At 51.2% G+C, this 16,507-nt stretch overlaps 1 protein-coding gene across 1 annotated transcript; it reads left to right on the top strand.

The window, feature by feature from the left end:
- Nucleotides 1–3,960: 3,960 nt before the first annotated feature.
- DYNLT2 (dynein light chain Tctex-type 2) lies at nt 3,961–14,448 on the top strand. The gene is made up of 4 exons (XM_090280103.1): nt 3,961–4,365; nt 9,447–9,653; nt 12,135–12,293; nt 14,083–14,448. The coding sequence occupies exons 1-4, from the start codon at nt 4,258–4,260 to the stop codon at nt 14,191–14,193; spliced, it is 585 nt and encodes a 194-aa protein (XP_090136229.1). The 5' UTR covers nt 3,961–4,257; the 3' UTR covers nt 14,194–14,448.
- Nucleotides 14,449–16,507: the final 2,059 nt, after the last annotated feature.

The following is a 16,507-nucleotide window of genomic DNA, read 5'->3' as shown; positions in this document are numbered from 1 at the left end:
GTGCTGAGTACAGCCAGAAAGTACCCCCTCTTCAGATAAAAATCACAATAAACACAGAAGACGTAGCAAAACAGTGTCGTTTTATTCGTACCAGCACGAGTCCAGGTGAGATTTAGCAAAGGGAGCTGAAGGAGGGAAGAAAGGCTGCCGGGGGAGAGAGTCTGCAGGGTTCAAAGTCACTTCCCATGCAGCAGCTACTAATTACAAGTCGGGGTCCTTTGTAGGGAAGAAGTCCGGGGCCACTCCCCTTACCCAAGAAACCAAGCCTCACATCACCCGAGAGGCCACAAGCTAACAAACGTGCCCCCTGCCCTGCGGACCAAGGGGCACACGGCCTCACGCACAGGCACTGGGTGGCCCTGGAGCCGCTGCCTCTGCGAGAGGACCACCCAGCTCAGAGTGTCAGGGGTGCAGAGGTGGAGAGCGCTGGGCGGACTGGAATCAAGGACCGACCAGCAGCACTGGCCCCCCGCACGCCTCTGAGCTCGCTGTCCTCTCGGGAGACACAGCATCATGCCCACATTCACGCTAATCACGTCCCGAGCTGCCCGCCACCCACACCGCTGAAAGCCGACGAGACACGAGGCCCGAGTCTGCAGGAGCCGATGGCGAGCTGGCCCGGACACCGAACTCGCGGCCACGGCCACGCACGCAGACAGACCCTGCAGCCACACCATGGGGTTGCCTCTGCGGCAGCAGCTCCGCCTGTAAAGCACACCACACGCATGGTACCCGGATCTCAGAGCCCCAGACTGCCACTTGGCGGGGGGGCCGGTGGAGGACACTGTTGGGGGCAACGTTCGATATTGAACCCACTGTCCGCCACCGACTGAGCTCACTCCTGTGTGCTTTAAGCTGAATTCGTAATGACATTCACTTTTACACTCATTTTTTCTACCTTGTTTGAACTTTTAAACTTAATAATTATTACATGTCTCCTCTGAAAAAGATTAAAATATCAGCAACAAACATTGTAACCTAAATTTTAACAAAAAATTAGTTTCTTGATACAAATATTGCAGCCTACCAATATGAGACATCTGTAACACTTCCCATTACATTCAGTTAATCCTGTTTCATACTTTTGGGTTCTTCAAGGATTTGTAACTTTCCATACAAACGTGTTCCTAAGAAACGGTTAAATTATTTTAATTAGATTAATACTGACTTATTTGCTATAGAGAACACACGCACACACCCAATCAGTTCACAATTATGTGTTCTCATGGACACACACTGTAAATCAGGTAAACACAGCAGAAGACGATTAACAGTTAATTACATTTAAAAATAAGCTCTGCTCTTTCACAGCTGAGCAAGGGCGATCCGGCTGTCTTCTTCCCGACACGTGACCTTCCGCCCTGCCTCGACACCCTCACCGACGAACTGCAGGGAAGGTGCAGTGACGGTGCAGCGGCTGACCTGCCGGTCCTTCTGGAAGTTCAGGGGTGCTGACCTCCCTGCGGCTGCAGTGACCTCTTACACGAGGGCGCTCCTGACAGGTCAGGGGTCCCTTTTGGAAAACAGAGAAGCTACTTGGTTATCCTTCTCAGCAGAGGAAGAGAGCGACGGGCCCCTGCCTGGCACGTGGAAGGCGCGGAGTGCACAGACCGGCCGAGCCCCGAGCCGACTCAGTTCAAGGCTGCACAGCCGCAAAGAACCCGGCTAAATCCCTGCGGGAACCCCGTTCTCCCTGCACCTTGCCACCTCAGGCAGGACTCTTGGGAACCCCGTTCTCCCTGCATCCCACTACTTGGGGCCCGACTGGGAAGACTGAGCAGCCTGGGTGAGTCTCCCTCCTGGACACTAAATTCTCCTTCCCAGAGCAGCTGCTGTTATTAACTCCTCGTGTACCTTTAGAAATATTTACACACATAAAAGCCAATGCAAATACGGGGTCCTCATTTCTTCTCTCAGCAATATGGCTCGGAGATGCTGGTAGCAGAAAGCTGGGCCTCCGCACTCTTATTCACTGTTGCATAATATTCCTCTGAGGTTTTCATGGTATTCTTAGGCGATCCCTAGTGCCGGACATCTGGCCGTTACAAATAACGCTGCAAGGAGAAGCCCTGCACACACCCTCCCGCCTGGGGTGTGCCAGCCTTACAGGAGGAACAGGACTGCTGGCCGGAGCGCAGTTATTTGTCATTGCTGTAACTATTGTTAAATGTGCAAAATGGGTGGAAGACACTGAAAATAATTGTGTACTGTGTTACTGGACATTTCACGCCTCACTCACGACTTGTATTTTCTACCCTCTTCCGCCTGGACTGCTGGCCTGGAGCCGAGGTCCGTGCTGCCGCAGCCCCGCCGACCCTCCCTGCCTTCGGCCTCTCCCTCCTGCGTGTGGCATCCTTCTCTTTTCATGCCAATTCCTTTTCTCTTTGGAGTTAGGCCAGTTTAGTGGTATCTTCTAACCCAAAACATGCAATAGTTAGAAGGGGAATTCCACAGGTCAGGACGTTTTAAAGGGCAAGCATTGGCAGACGTCTGGGGTGTGGAGAACAGGCAGGTCTGGTCCTGGGTGAGTCACATGCTCCAGGATTGTCCTCCAGCACACTCCCCATCCCGAGGGACAGTGCCATCGGTGTCACGTTTTCTCTGAGTTCGAATCTGAGTTTGCAGAGTATATCATACACCGAGGGGGAGAGAGGATCCTCCGGTACGATCTGAAATACAGAACAGAAAGGATGTGTTTCACAAGGAGGAAAAAGAATTAACTATACACCTAACACAAGAATATTCTATCCTAAGTACAGAATAGACTCAGGTATACCTACTGTTAACACTTTGTGGATATTAAGAGATCTGTATGGTTAAAATACTGTGATTCAATAGTAATTGAAGATAATTTATGTAAATACTTTCAAATAACTGTTTAAAGGTTTAAATTTTATTAATCTTAATATTTCGGACGCATGAGTTTGCAAAGGATCAGTGTTTTATAGATAGCGTGTTATTCCCATCATCATTCCTTTACTCTCCCAAAGTTATCAAAATAAGCAATTTTTTAAAAAGAAGAATGGAAAAGCAGATCAGGCACAGCGACCTAGAACGGAAAAAGCAGCAGCCCACGCTGCCTTTCCGCGAAGGAGTAAATTACCCTGAAGTCCCCACACTGACCCCACTTTACGCCAAGGTCGCCTGGCGCACCTGCTGGGCTGGACTGAGCGGTGCCGGGCGGCTCCCTCGGTGGTGCTGGCCGGCGAGTCCCCGCCCCGCTCCGTGTCACCCCGCTCCTGGCCGCCCTCGCTGTTCTCTCTCGCAGGCGGCCGCCCACCAGCGCCCACAGGCCCGGCGGCTGCGGAGCTGCGGAGGTTCGCTGACCGCAGGGCAGGCGGCAGGCAGTGCGGGGCGCCCCCCCCCGCCCCCCGTAGGCCGAGCCCCGCGGGTCTGCAGTGCGCGTGGGCCGTTGCGAACATCCCACGTCGGACCCCGAAGGCCGACACGTGAATTCATTCTCAGAATCCGCACCTCTTGCCTCGAAAGCGTTGCCGGAGATGTCCGCGCCCCACTTGTACCTGCAGACGCCGCCAGTGTCATCGCCTGCCAGCGCCGCGGGCACAGACACCGCCGAAGCCGGCGGGAGGGGCCGCCACGCGACCCGTGGGGACGGACAGGAGTCGAGCCCTCCCGGGAGGCAGCCGCCGAGGACCCGTCTGCTGCCAGGCGGCGGGCCGGGCCTTGTTCTGTGGCCACCACGGCCTGAAAGGGTCAAGGGCGACTTCACTGTGCCGCCGGGGGCCGCAGGGCCGTCTAGGACGCGGGGGAAGAAGCACCAGGCAAGGCGCCCGCCCGCCGCGGGCGAACAGCTCCAGGTTCCCGCAACGACCAGGCGGCGCCCGCGCCCGGCACCCCGCCCCCGCGTGGCCCTTACACGAACTCTTATACCGGGACCCAACGGGCAAAGACCGGGGTCCGGGACAAACTGGGGATGCGGCTGCGCCGTGGGGTCAGCGCCGGTCGCGGCCCACCCGCCTCCGCCACAGCTCTCCAGGATCCGGGCGGTCCCTGCCGAGGCCCACCCGCCCGCAGCGCGCGAAGGGGAACACGGCGACCGCCCCCGCACCCTCTCCCTCAGTGACTTCCGGGGCCCAGCTGTCGGCGCCGCGAGATGACGCAGGCCCCGCCCCGCCCCCTCCAGGCCGCTCTTCCGGCCGGCACGGCGCAGGCGCGAGACTTGCGCTCTCGCGGAGGCGGGGCATCGTTAGAGGGCGGGGGACGCCGGCTGCTGGGCGTGTGGCGGCCGAGGGCGCGATGGAGAAGCGGGGCCCAGGCGCGAAGGCGCCCTCGAACCAGGCCGTGCCGCAGCCCGCGGTGGTGCCTCGGAAGGAGAGGAGGCCTAGCATGTTCGAGAGGGAGTCCGTGAGTGCGTGGGCGGCGGGCTGCCCGGCCGGGAGGCAGGCCACGCGGGCCCCCCAGGCCTCCCCTGACGCCCGGCCGGCACGGTCCGGCCCCCTGCGGGCGTGAGTGCTGTGCGGAGACGCGCGCGACTCCAGGGCACGCAGCGCGGACCCCGGCCCGGGCGCCATCGCTGTCCGAGGGCGGCGTCGCGTCCGGTCGCGCGCGCCTGACGTCGGGGGAAAGTGTCCGATTTTCCTGGGTCCGACGCCAGGCCCCGTGCGCGGCCGCGGTCCGGCAGCCGCGGTTGGAATCGAGCTTGTTCCGTGCTGACGCTTCACAGGAGGACAGCGTTTCCGAGGACGCAGAACGGCGGGGGCGCTGCCGAGCCCCCAGCGCTCCGGCCCTCTCGTCGGCGACGGCTTCTCTCCCCGCCCGGGGCACCCGCCGTCGCGAGGACGCGGGCGAGGACGCGGAACCGTGGCGGGCGACAGTGCTCTCGGGTGGCCGGGGCGGCCCAGGCTCCGGCGGCGGCGCTGCGGTGCCGGCTCTGCAGCAGGGAGGGCAGCGCGCGGGGACCACCCCGGGGAGAGCAGGCTCTCAGCAGGAACCGTGAGGGTCTTGTTACGTGGTGTGGGTGGTGGCGGTGCCTCCCTCCTCGGATGAAAACACAGAGCAGCCTGACAGGCGACCAGAGCAGCGGGTCTATGTCTGGCGAAGGAAGGGCTCCTGCAAGAAGCCACTGAAGATGACAAAACGCACGAAGCAGTTGCTTCCGTTGGGCGAATGTGAGGCAAGAGGGCGGCCGTCTCTGAGGGCAGCCAGGTCGGCCGGGGGCGCGAACACGCGGGGCGCGGCGGCAGACCGCGCCCCTGACCCCTGCGGAGGCCGTTCCCCAGGCCCCGGCACCCTGACCAGCGCATCTGGGAAGGAACCACCCACAGGAGCAGGAGGGAAACCCTCTGACTCACACGAACTTAACTCGTGCTGCCACCTGGCGGAGTGGGAAGCCACGTAAGTCACAGGGTACAGGTTAGGGCGCCAAGTGTCTCACCTCAGCAGGTGGTGAAGAACCGCCCTCGGCTTAAAAGGCTTCTCTGGCCTGGCCCGTCAAAGCTACAAAGCAAGCTTCGAGAGGATGAAACTGTGTCCAGGTCACTGCATTCTAAGTGAAAGTTCAAGAATACTTAGACAAGCACCAAAATATGCAGCAAATAAAGTAAAATTCGGTGTCTGCTGTCACAACTAAATACTAACAGACTTAGCAAAAAGCAGGAAAATACAATCCAAAATGAAGACAAAAAATAATCAGTAAATGCACCCAGAAAAGATAAAAGATGAAATTACTATAAAAGGACAATAATGTTATTTTAAAAGTTATTGTATTACATTAGCTTTCTTAAAGCACCCACTTAATTATATTATAAAACATTATTACAACCTGTATATTCAAGCATGTGGAGAAAAGATTGAGTGTGTTAAATCCAAACTGCTACAGATGAGAAATCTGATGTCAGAGTTGTAAAATGATAAAGGAATTAACAGCAGATTTGACACTGCGGACAAAGGATTAGTGAATTTAGAAATGGAAATGATAAAACCTGAAAAAAAATAGGATATGTTAAATGAGATATGGGAAAATTTCAGGCACAAATTTTATTCTTATATTTTGAGTTCCCAAGTGAATAAAGAGGAAAGACAAAAAATACTTGGAAGATTTAATGGATGAGGAATTGCCAAATTGATGAAAACTATAACCCACCAAATCCAAGCAGCTCATTGAACTTCAAGCAAAAGAAACAAAATTCCACTTAAAATCAGTGATTCAAAACTGTAAAAGCAAATAGAAAAAAAAAAATTAAGTACAGGAGAGCAAAGATGAAATGACTAGACTTCTCATCAGAAAGAAAATGCAAGGCAGACAACATTGTTATCTTTAAATTTCTGAAAGATGGCTTCCAGCCAAGATGGAGGCCTAGATAGACACACTGCGTCTCCTTCCACAACTAAGAAGGAACACAACTACCTCAAAACTAGAGACAACCATAAGTTTCAGAAAATCGAGCTGCATGGAAGTCCAGCAAACAAAGATATAAAGAAAAAACACCCAGACAGGTAGGAGGGGCGGAGCCGGGCGGAGAGGACGCAGTGTGGTGGTGGCAGTGGCAGGCTGGCGGAAAGCACAGTCACACATTTTAAGGAGTCAGGAGGGACACATGGGGAGCACTCCCAGCTCCTGACCTCGCAGCTCATGGTCCCAGCGCTGGGGTATATCAAGCCTTATTGCTCTGACTGTGCAAACCAGTGGGGGTTGGGGCGGAGGCAGAAACTGCTGATCTCTCAGCAGAGTCCGCTTGTTTAAAGGGCCCCTAAGGTCCTAGAACGTCTGCAGACTCACCCACTCTGGGAATGACCACCAGGGCAGCTAGAGGGGCGCCAGGCCAATGCGGAAGTGGAAGAAGTGCCTGGAAAAGGAATGAGTGCTGAGCAAGCGGCATTGTTCCCTCTCAGACCCTTCCCCAACATACAGCACCACAACTTGGTGGAACAGGTTGCCCTGCCCTGACAAATACTGAGGGTTCCACCCCTTACATGGTAACAGGTGCAACAGCTCTACCTAAGACACAGGCAAACGCAGGAGCCAGTCAAGTTGAGAAACACAGAAGTATGGCCCAAAAGGGGGAACGGATCAAGGTTCCAGTGGGAGAGCTAAGCGATGAGGAGATAGCCAACTTAACAGATGAGGATATAGCCAAGTTAACAGACGCAGAATTCAAAACACTGGTGATAAAGATGCTCACAGACCTGACATGCTTGAGTATGGCAGACACGCAAGAGAAGAAGTGAAGGCTATGCTAAGTGAAACAAAAAACCAGTGGTGAAGGGAAGGAAACTGGAACTGTAATAGTATAATCAATAAAATATAATTTAAAAACGTTAAAAAGTAAAAAATGAAAAAAAATCAAAAGGATAAATATCTAAGAATAACTTTAACCAAGGAGATGAAAGACCCATACACTGAGAACTATGGCGTTGATGAAAGAAATTGAAGACACAAATATTGGGTTGGCCAAAAAGTTCTTTTTTTTTCTGTATGATGGCTCTAGTAGTGTTTAGTTGTCTTTAACTTAATTTCAAACAATTTTGTTAGATTATATTATGACAACTGTCATATATGTGCAATTAAAAAACACCATCAAAATCGGTGAATTTTTGTGAAAAGCCATTTTAATATTGAAGATGGAAGAAAATATGCAGCATTTACAGCATTTTATACTTTGTTTTTTTTAAGAAAGGTAAAAACAACTGAAATGCAAAAAATGATTTGTGCAGTGTATGGAGAAGGCGCTGTGACTGATCAAACGTGTCAGAACTGGTTTGTGAAGTTTCTTGGTACTATTGACATTTTGACCAAATAATTCTGTGTTCTGTAGCTGTTTTATGCAATGGAAGAGATTTAGCAGCCCCCTGGCCTCTACTCATTAGAAGCCAGTAGCAGGAGACAGCCAACATACTCAGAATATCCAAATCAGCAAAGTTACTGGTGAAAATGAAAAATGTGCTTTTTATATTACAGATAAAACGGACTTTTTGGCTAGCCCAATATGTAGAACTAATATTTAGTTAGAAAAATCAAGAGGTAATAAACATTAAAATTAATAAAATTTTAACAGTGGTTCTATATTAGAAACAACTCCAAAAAATATAAAATGTCTTTGAAAATCACTGTAAAGGGAGCATCAAAATAATAAATTGAAAAAAGTGAGTAGTGTAACAAAAATTACTTAGAAGCAAAAAGTTCTTAGATGAATTCAGAAGTAAAACACACTCCTGGTTAGAAAAGCTATTTTAAGGTTATGAAGCCATTTAGTTAACATTTGTAGAGTGTGTGATGTTCTCACCTTCTGGCCCTGATTGCCCTGTAATCTGTCCACCGCCCGGCATCCGGCACAGTCTTGAAGCCGAGAGTATAATGCCACTCACCGGCTTGGTCCTTAGAACACCACTCACCGGCTCCCGCCGTTCTGAGAAGGAAGCCCAGACTCCTCCCGGACCCTGCGCCGTCCCCGCGCTCTGCTCCTCGGCCGCCTTGCCAGCCTCATTGTCTCAATGCAGATGCTCCAGACACACGGGCCTCACGTCTGTTCTTAGGGCCCCTCCAGTTCCTGCTGTGAGGCCTGCCCTTCCCAGGTCTGCTCCTTCTAGGGCTCCCTCCGGCCTCCCTTCAGAGAGGCCTGCTCGGAAAACCCAGCCCAAGTTGGCCCCTCCCAGCCAGTTTCTGCCAGGTCATCTCCCTGTACTTACCTCGGTCACCGCCATTCAGACCCACCGGTTCACAGCCCTGCGAGCCCTGTTGCTGCCCCAGCCCTCCCCCGCCGGCACGGGCCCGCTGCGAACGCGGGTCCTCGGGGAGCAGTAAATCCGAGGGCCACGGCGGACTCCTGGCTGTTGGAACAAAGCCGTGATGCGGCCCGGAGAGCAGGTATCGCGACCACATCAGGCTCTCAGTAAACATTTCCTGAGAGAGCGTTGGCTGTCCCGGAGTGAATGTTGGATGTCAAAAAGCATTGAACGATGTACATACCAAATCAATACACGTATCTTTTCAACTTCATACTGAGGAAAGCGTTACCTAAATGACTGTGCTATTTATTCAAAGATAAATAAATAAAAGTAAAATAATTGAAATTATAAGGAGACGATGAATATTTTTATAACCTCAGGGTAAAGAGCGTGAAAGGTTCACCTTACACACCTGTCCCCTAGCCACTCGGGCCCTCCTGGGAGGACACTATTTTCTAGTTTGTTTGCATCTTCTGGGGCTATTCTAAATATATGCGTGTAAATTTGTGTCTGCGTGTATTTGTCTTTACAGGTAATAGGTATGTGGTGGCCAGCGAGATATTCCTTTTTTTTTTACACCAGACTGACAGCAGGGGCTGAGTCAGTCAGCCTGGGGTTTAACGACCACCTGCTCAGACAAGTGTGTTAGAGTGGATGGACTTCCAGGCTTTGTGTCGGCTCTGCCCCATTCCACTAGGGTTCTTCCATCTAAAATTTTATTTTACGGTTTACACAGCCATCTCCCTGCCTGTCTCTTCCAGTATGCACAGATTTTAAGAGAAAGGCTGAGAGAATCGTCTCATGAGGTGCAGTACGTTGAGCCTCCATTCGACGACTCCCTCGCTGACCTGGGCAAGGAGTGGAAGAGCGCCCTGGCCAAGCTGAAGTTTGCTAACTCGTACAGAATGGAGCCCTTGAGAAAGTTCCAGGCTCAGTCAGTAGAAACTAAAGTCCAGCAGATCCTAAAGGTAGGTTGACAGACAGATAGGGAAGCAGAATCTTAGCTTTGGGGGCCGACAAACCACATCCCGCTGTGCGGCAGTACAGCTGTCCAGGCTGGCTCTTCATAGCACTTATCTCTGAACACAGGGAAGGACTTTGTAGTCGATAATCTTCACGTTGATGCTGTGAAGTACATTAAATGGAACAGGCTTTTGTGATTTAATTTAGCTCTTAATGATCCATAAATTATCCCTCTGGTTCCACGTTTCTCCGGTAACTGGAGGAATGAGTAACAAAGAACATGTTGACTGTGTGTGAGTGAGAATTGGTCCCTGACGGTGCTGAGCCATCCTCAGAACAGGCCCGGCCCCGCCTGGCCATCGGGGGCTCTTTAAACTGACTGGGGTATAGTGTTCACTTAAGACAGTGATTTGACACTCAAGCATGTGATTCCACGCTCATTCAAAAAGCTCAGTTTTACTAAACACACTGCAGTCCTAATGTTAATACCAATGTTAAGTACACTCGTTTGGGTATTTGAAGGCGACATTGTTCAGATGGAAAGAATTCCCTTCACCATCTTTCCTGATAAAGGACCAAGTTACAGTTTTTTAATCACGGGAAGTTTGCTTGAGGGGCCACCTTTTCTGAATCCCCTCTTCATCTGTGGTCTCCAGCTGGGGGTACCAGCCACCCGGAAATTTCTGACAACCAAACTCCCTTTGGCCCACCACCCAGCCTAGTCCCACTGTGGAAGTGGCCCTTGCTTTAAAATCACCCCTCCGATCTACAAGATGCACTCCTTCAGTAACGACTGCTGTGAGCTACTTATTGCAGACAGAGCCTGGGTGAGTTTAGTTTGTATACATGATGAATAGCTCTTTAATTCTTTAAAGGAGTTAACTTATTAATAAAGAGGGGCAGTTAGGTGACCCTCCAATTTCCCTTCACTCTCAGAGACATAGATGCATCTCTAAACTGAACTAGTAACTGTCAGATGATATTTGGCAAGGGTATTACGGCTTATGGCCTCAGGAAATAAAGAAATTCAACTCAATTTAATCCAATAAAATACTGTCTTCTCTGATCTAAATATTAATTGCAAGCACATGTGTGAGATGGTACATTGGGTGTGTCTCCCCCTCAGCCCTACCATGTAGCCTGATTTCAAACTTACTGCACATAGCAGGACTTCACATTGTACTTACAGATGATAATTTACAGAATTTTGCTGGGCATGACAGGCCCTGGGGCAGTTTACTGGGTATGCAGGTGGGTGGCCAGGGGTCTTAGAGAGGCCAAGGGCTTTCCCCTTGAGTTCAGGGAGCACTGAACGTCATTCTAGACACAGAAATAGTACATACTGGTGGAGCTTGTGGGCGTTTTCCTCTAGGAAATGCTCACTACTTATTTAAAAATGAACCCTTAGGACCCTGGCTAGGGCCGCTTGCAGGGACTGTCGACCTGGACACCAAAAAGCTGGGGGTTTGATTCCTGGTCAGGGCACATTCCTAGGTTGTGGGCTCAGTCCCCAGTAAGGTACATGTGGGAGGCAACCAGCTCATTTTCTCTCTCGCATCAATGTTTCCCTCCCTCTCTAAAACCAATAAACATATTTAAACCTTTTTTTTTTTTTAAAGAGCCCTTAGGTAGATAAAGCCTGGGATATGTTAGGCAGATTCAGAAGAGTGGGTATTGCTAAGTGTTCAAAACAGAGCCACAGCCAAGTGCCTGAGGGACATTAGTGCTTCTAGATCCTGTAGCACTCTAGAAGGGAACGAAAACAAAAAAGCGCTATTTCTTAGGTTTTACACGCCAGTAGAATTAGCTAGGAGTCCATCTGTTGTCACTCAGAAGCCAGAACATTGATGGATTTTCATTGGTACATGTCACTTGTTCAGAGTCACATGTGGTCTGCTTGCTAGGTGGCCCAGGTCTGCTGTGCTCTGCCCACACCTGTGTGCCCTGGCCGCACAGCCGCCATCAGCACCTGCGGGGAGAAACCTTGGTTTCCTTGGGGTTCTCTTGGAGGCCACAGAAAGATCAGTTGAGTGGGAAGCCACCGGGAGAGGCTGGACAGAAGTGGACTTGAATTTGAGGAGACCGAGCAAGGCAAGAATAACCAAATGCGGCTTTGGGTCTAAGAATCCCTGCGTCAGGAAAATCCCAATCTGAATTTTAATAAATAAATATATTTTTAATGATTTATTTCATCTACCTAAGAATTCCCAGAAGCTTTCTTTTAAAATTCCCTGTGTCTCCCCAGTTGTTAGATAAGAGTAATCTAATGAAGGGAAACTTACAGTTTAATGAAGAATAATGGAACATAGTTAAAAACCAAAATAAAGTGTTTTTCAAAATTGTTACTGAAATAAATTGGTAAGCATAACATCCATTTAATATTATTTGGCTAAAGAGTTATATGTATTACTTAGATACATGTTTTTTACTTGAATATTTAGAAAATATTTGGTTATAAAATTAATTTTTGAAAACTTTTTTTAAAGGAAAGTCTTAAAGATGTCAAATATGATGATAAAGCCTTCTCTCATCTGTCGCTTGAATTAGCAGACTGCATCTTGTTAGCGGTCAAAGAATTTGGGTATCAGCGTTATAAGTTCATTACAAAGATATTATTTATTCAAAAGACTGGCCAGGCAATAAATGTAAGTACCCCATTGATCCACATCTATTGATTAGAATGATAAGGTCCAGCCTGTAGGTGACGTGGCGTGTCTCAGTCTTGTCACATGGGCTATGACGTCTTTGAGGCCATAGATAGCCTGCTTCTTAGTCCTCACTGTTTTGACGATCTAATGCCATTTAGTAATTAAGCAGTAACTATTTTAGGCATTAATGGGTGTTAGGTATCACTAAGGAGACGGCAGAGAATTGCAGGCGTGGACCGCGATTCTCAGGGTTCTCACTCCAGCAGGGGGATGAAGCGGCGCAGCCTGGAGTGAGGAAAGGGAGCAGTGCCGACGTGCAGGAGCCCAGGCTTGGGCGTCCGGCTGGCTTGGCCGAGGTCTCGGCGGCAGCAGGCCGCTGCGGTCTGCAGTTTTCCACCCGTAGCCGGGCTGATCAAGCCTGCCTGCTCGTGCGATGCGGAGGACGAAGCGAGACTACCTGTATTAACGTCTTTCACATCTTCTCCAGCACCGAGTCCCCAGTGAACAGCAGGATTATTACTATTTACCGATAAAAATGGAAGCCCACGAGGCTGTGCACATTTCTAATGAGCTTATGGTGACTATGTCCAGTTGGGGCCAGCCTGCCGAGGCTCCCTGAGGAGAGGGCTGCAGCGGAAGTCCTGGGGGAGGGGCCTGGGCAGGCAGGGGGCTGCTGGCCCCCCAGCAGGGAGCAGAGTCCCATTCAGATGACGATTAGTGCTCTGCAGAGGACATTAAGGTGGCAATGTGAGCACCAGGACAGAGCGACCCAATGGGACTGCGGAGGCTGTGGAGGCCCCTGGTGACCGGAGGGCAAGGAGAAACCAGCTGTGCAGGGAGCTGGGGGAGCTCCTGGGAGAGGAAACGGGGACACAGTGGCGGGGCAGGGCTGAGCAGGGTGTGCATGGATGCCCAGGGAGGGCAGGCAGTGGGGGGCAAGGTCACAGAGCAGCAGGCCCCCGGGTTCAGGAGCTTGTCACTCGGGGGGTCAGCTCAGCCTGGGGGAGCACTTTGTCTTTTCTGAGGGACTCGCTGAAGGCGCTTGCAGCCATCGTGTGACAGCTGGGCCCGGAGGTCCTAGGTGGCTGCAGCCATGTGTCTGGTGGGTGTTGCTGGCTGCTGGCTGGGCACTGGGCTGCCCTGCACGGGAGCCACCGCCCTGTGGACAGATGGCCTTCGGCACATGGGGGTCTCCTTACCGCGTTCCTGCAGGGTGCGAGCAGAAGACCTCAGAGGCCTGGCTTGGCAGCTGCACAGTGCCACACTCTTGCTCAGAGCAAGTCCCAATGCCGGCCGATGTCCAAAGCGGGAACCAGATCCCACCTCCTGATGGGAGAGGCCAGAAGTGACCTGTGGCTGTTGTAGACCCACCACAGACACTGGCTGCAGTCAGACCACGGCCGCTCCATGAGCAGAGCACAGGCGTCAGGACGTCCTCAGTGCTGCTGCTTCGTTGCCAGACAAGGTCCTGACAGGTTTTCAGTCAGCACTTCTCCGGGTGGGAAGGGGGACTCCTTAGGATGGACTGGACCACAGCAGAGCAGCACCGCGTGCAGAGCTGCTAGACCCAAATTACAGACGCCCTGCCCCATCCCCAGACGTCTGTGTCAGACAGCGGCCAGCTGGACCCGGGAAGCGTCACTACCAAGTCTCTTCAGGACAGAGCACTTGCTAAATGCAGCTTTCCAACATATTGATGCATCTTTAAAATAATCAAACTTATCTAGGCTCGAAAATTACTTCCTAACACATTTAAGCTAAGCTTAATTTTTAAAAATGTCTCCAGGTTGCCAGCCGATGGATCTGGGACGTTGCGTGGGACAGCTGGGTGGCAGCGAAACATGAAACGGAAACCTATGTGGCGTTGGCCTTGGTATTTGCTCTCTATTGTGAATAACGTGTTCTAAATGATGTTCCCTTCTCAGCTTCTCAAATACATGGGACTTATAGATTTGTAAGTCTCCGTAGTTCTGATTAGCCGTATTTTTTTATCTCCAATTGAAGTGTCTTAATTGTATATTGTATTCTTTTAACAAGCAAAAGCTGGGTATTTTTACCTTCATACCTCCAGTTATAATATTTATTAATATTCTTATTACCTCAAAATATAAAAGGTATATTGATATGTGAATATATGAATGTTTATAGTTGGTTATAATATGGGAAAATTATTTAGATTTAAGAAAATTAGAGTTGACTATAGGAAATTATGACACAACCTTATAAAGTCTCAAATGTGAAGATAAATTTTGGAAAACGTCTAAAGCCATATGTCTTTTGAGTGATATTTTAATATATTGCATGCATTCTTTAGAAAGGAATGACCAAGCTCTAAAGAAAATGTTAATATGGGTAACACTTGCCTAACGAATGCCCCATTCCCCAGCCGTGCTCACAGATGTGTGGCCTTTGTGTTTGTCAGGCTCTTTTTAGATGCCAGATCCAAAAACCTAGTATAATTGTTTTTCTTAAAGAGGAACTGTCTTTCCCAGGCGTTTGGTTGAGGACCCAGGTTCTTTCTGTCCTCGACTCCCCACAGGCTGTGTGCACACTTGTGTGAGTTGACAGGCTGCAGTTGCGCCCCCATAACTAGACTGGACATTCACCCCCGGGCTGGAGCCGGAGCCTTCCCCGCAGCACTCAGCCATATGGAGGGAGTGGACACACTGTCACTGAGAAGCAAGGGGTAGGCTTGGGGGAGATGACCAATAATGCCTGTGACACTCACACATGTGACTTTCATGGTTACACAGTCGTGCCCTGCCTGACAGTGCTTTGGGTCCCAAAAGGCTACAGGGGGGCCAGAAGCGCCGGTCGTCAGCCCACGATGTGGTAGGCAGTGTCACATGGCAGCTACCCTCAGTAGTCAGCACAGTCCCATGTGGTCCTGGCATGTAGACTAGGAGCCCTGGGCTGCACCACGTCGCCTGGTGTGCAGTGGGCCACACCCCGTGCACGCTGATGTGTGTACAGTAAAGCTGCCTAATGACGTGTTTCTCAGAACGTGTCCCCATCTTTAAGCAGCACTCACTGTACAGGCAGACCTCGGAGATACTGCAGGTCTGGCCGCAGACCACCGCAATAAAGCAGGTGCTGCAATGGCAGTTAAGCAAGGCCCATGCATTTTTGGCTTCTCAGTGCATAGAAAAGTTATATTTACACTCAAGTCTATTAACTGTGCAATAGCATTATGTCCAAAAAACAACCAACCAATGTACTGACCTTAATTAAGAAATGCTTTATTGCTAAAAAATGCCGACCATCACCTGCGCCTTCAGCAAGCCTTCGTCCTGTTGCTGGGGGCAGGTCGTGCTCACTGTGGAAGAAAACTGCATCTGCAAAGCCCAGTGGGGCCGAGTGCAGTAGAGGGAGGGGCGCCCGATTCAGAACTTGAAACGTGGCGTCAGACTCCTGCCGTGAAGACGCCTGTGAGCTGGACAGTGTGTAGACGGGATGGTGGGAAGGGGGGGTTTCCTTTTCACTGGTGTAATAGTGACTTGGGTGACCCAAGACCAACAGGCCCACATGACACAGCGTAGATGTGACAGTTGTGGCCCAGAGTCTTCAAAGCAGGAGCCATCAGTCGCTACCTTGGTCTAGAAAAAATAACAACAAGCCAAGCAAACCGAGGATTGGGGTCCTCGTCTGCATGAGGACAGACCCAGGAGGGGCCTGGCGGAGGCTCGTCAGGCTCTGGGCACTCTCTCCGCGGAAGACAGTGCTCCTGGCAGGGGCTGAAACCCCCAAGACGAAACACCCCAGGCACCCTGTGACCAGGAAGCGGAGCCTCGTGACGCCGGGGTCACAGTGGCTGCTTAGTGTTAGTCGCTCCCCACAGCGCCGTGCGGTGACTGAGCGGTGCCGCTGCGCCCCGGATCGGGGTCCTGCTGGTGCTGAATGGGTACCAACGGCAGGGTCGTGGCAGGGAAACGGGGGTCCGGTCTGACGGAGAAAGCAGCCTCCACTCGGCGCGGCGTGTGAGCCTTAAGTCCTCGGCGATGCTGCATCCAACCCGGTTCGGGTGGCGGTCAGAAAGGGTCGGATGGGCCATTGGCACTAGCGTCACGGGCTGGCAGCTGTCCCTTTATTCTGTGCTTCCAGACTTTTCTGCAGAGTGTAAGCAAACATAATGCATGGAAGGGAAGTCGTACTGAAGTCTTAGGTTGTCCCGGGACGAGCCGTGGACATTCTAGTGTGACGACATGTGTGCT

The sequence above is a fragment of the Furipterus horrens genome, unplaced genomic scaffold, assembly GCF_987537825.1.
Source record: "Furipterus horrens unplaced genomic scaffold, mFurHor1.1.pri manual_scaffold_6, whole genome shotgun sequence".
In the NCBI taxonomy this organism is placed as follows: Eukaryota; Metazoa; Chordata; class Mammalia; order Chiroptera; family Furipteridae; genus Furipterus; species Furipterus horrens.
Note: the sequence above shows the minus strand (reverse complement) of the source record. Positions and strands in the feature narration are given on the sequence as shown.

Bases quoted from the DNA above. Each gene is read 5' to 3' on its own strand.
- DYNLT2 (XM_090280103.1), top strand. From the start codon at position 4,258: ATGGAGAAGCGGGGCCCAGGCGCGAAGGCGCCCTCGAACCAGGCCGTG. The intron at 4,366-9,446 runs GTGAGTGCGTGG...TGTCTCTTCCAG, and splicing joins GCATGTTCGAGAGGGAGTCC to TATGCACAGATTTTAAGAGA. The intron at 9,654-12,134 runs GTAGGTTGACAG...CTTTTTTTAAAG, and splicing joins AAGTCCAGCAGATCCTAAAG to GAAAGTCTTAAAGATGTCAA.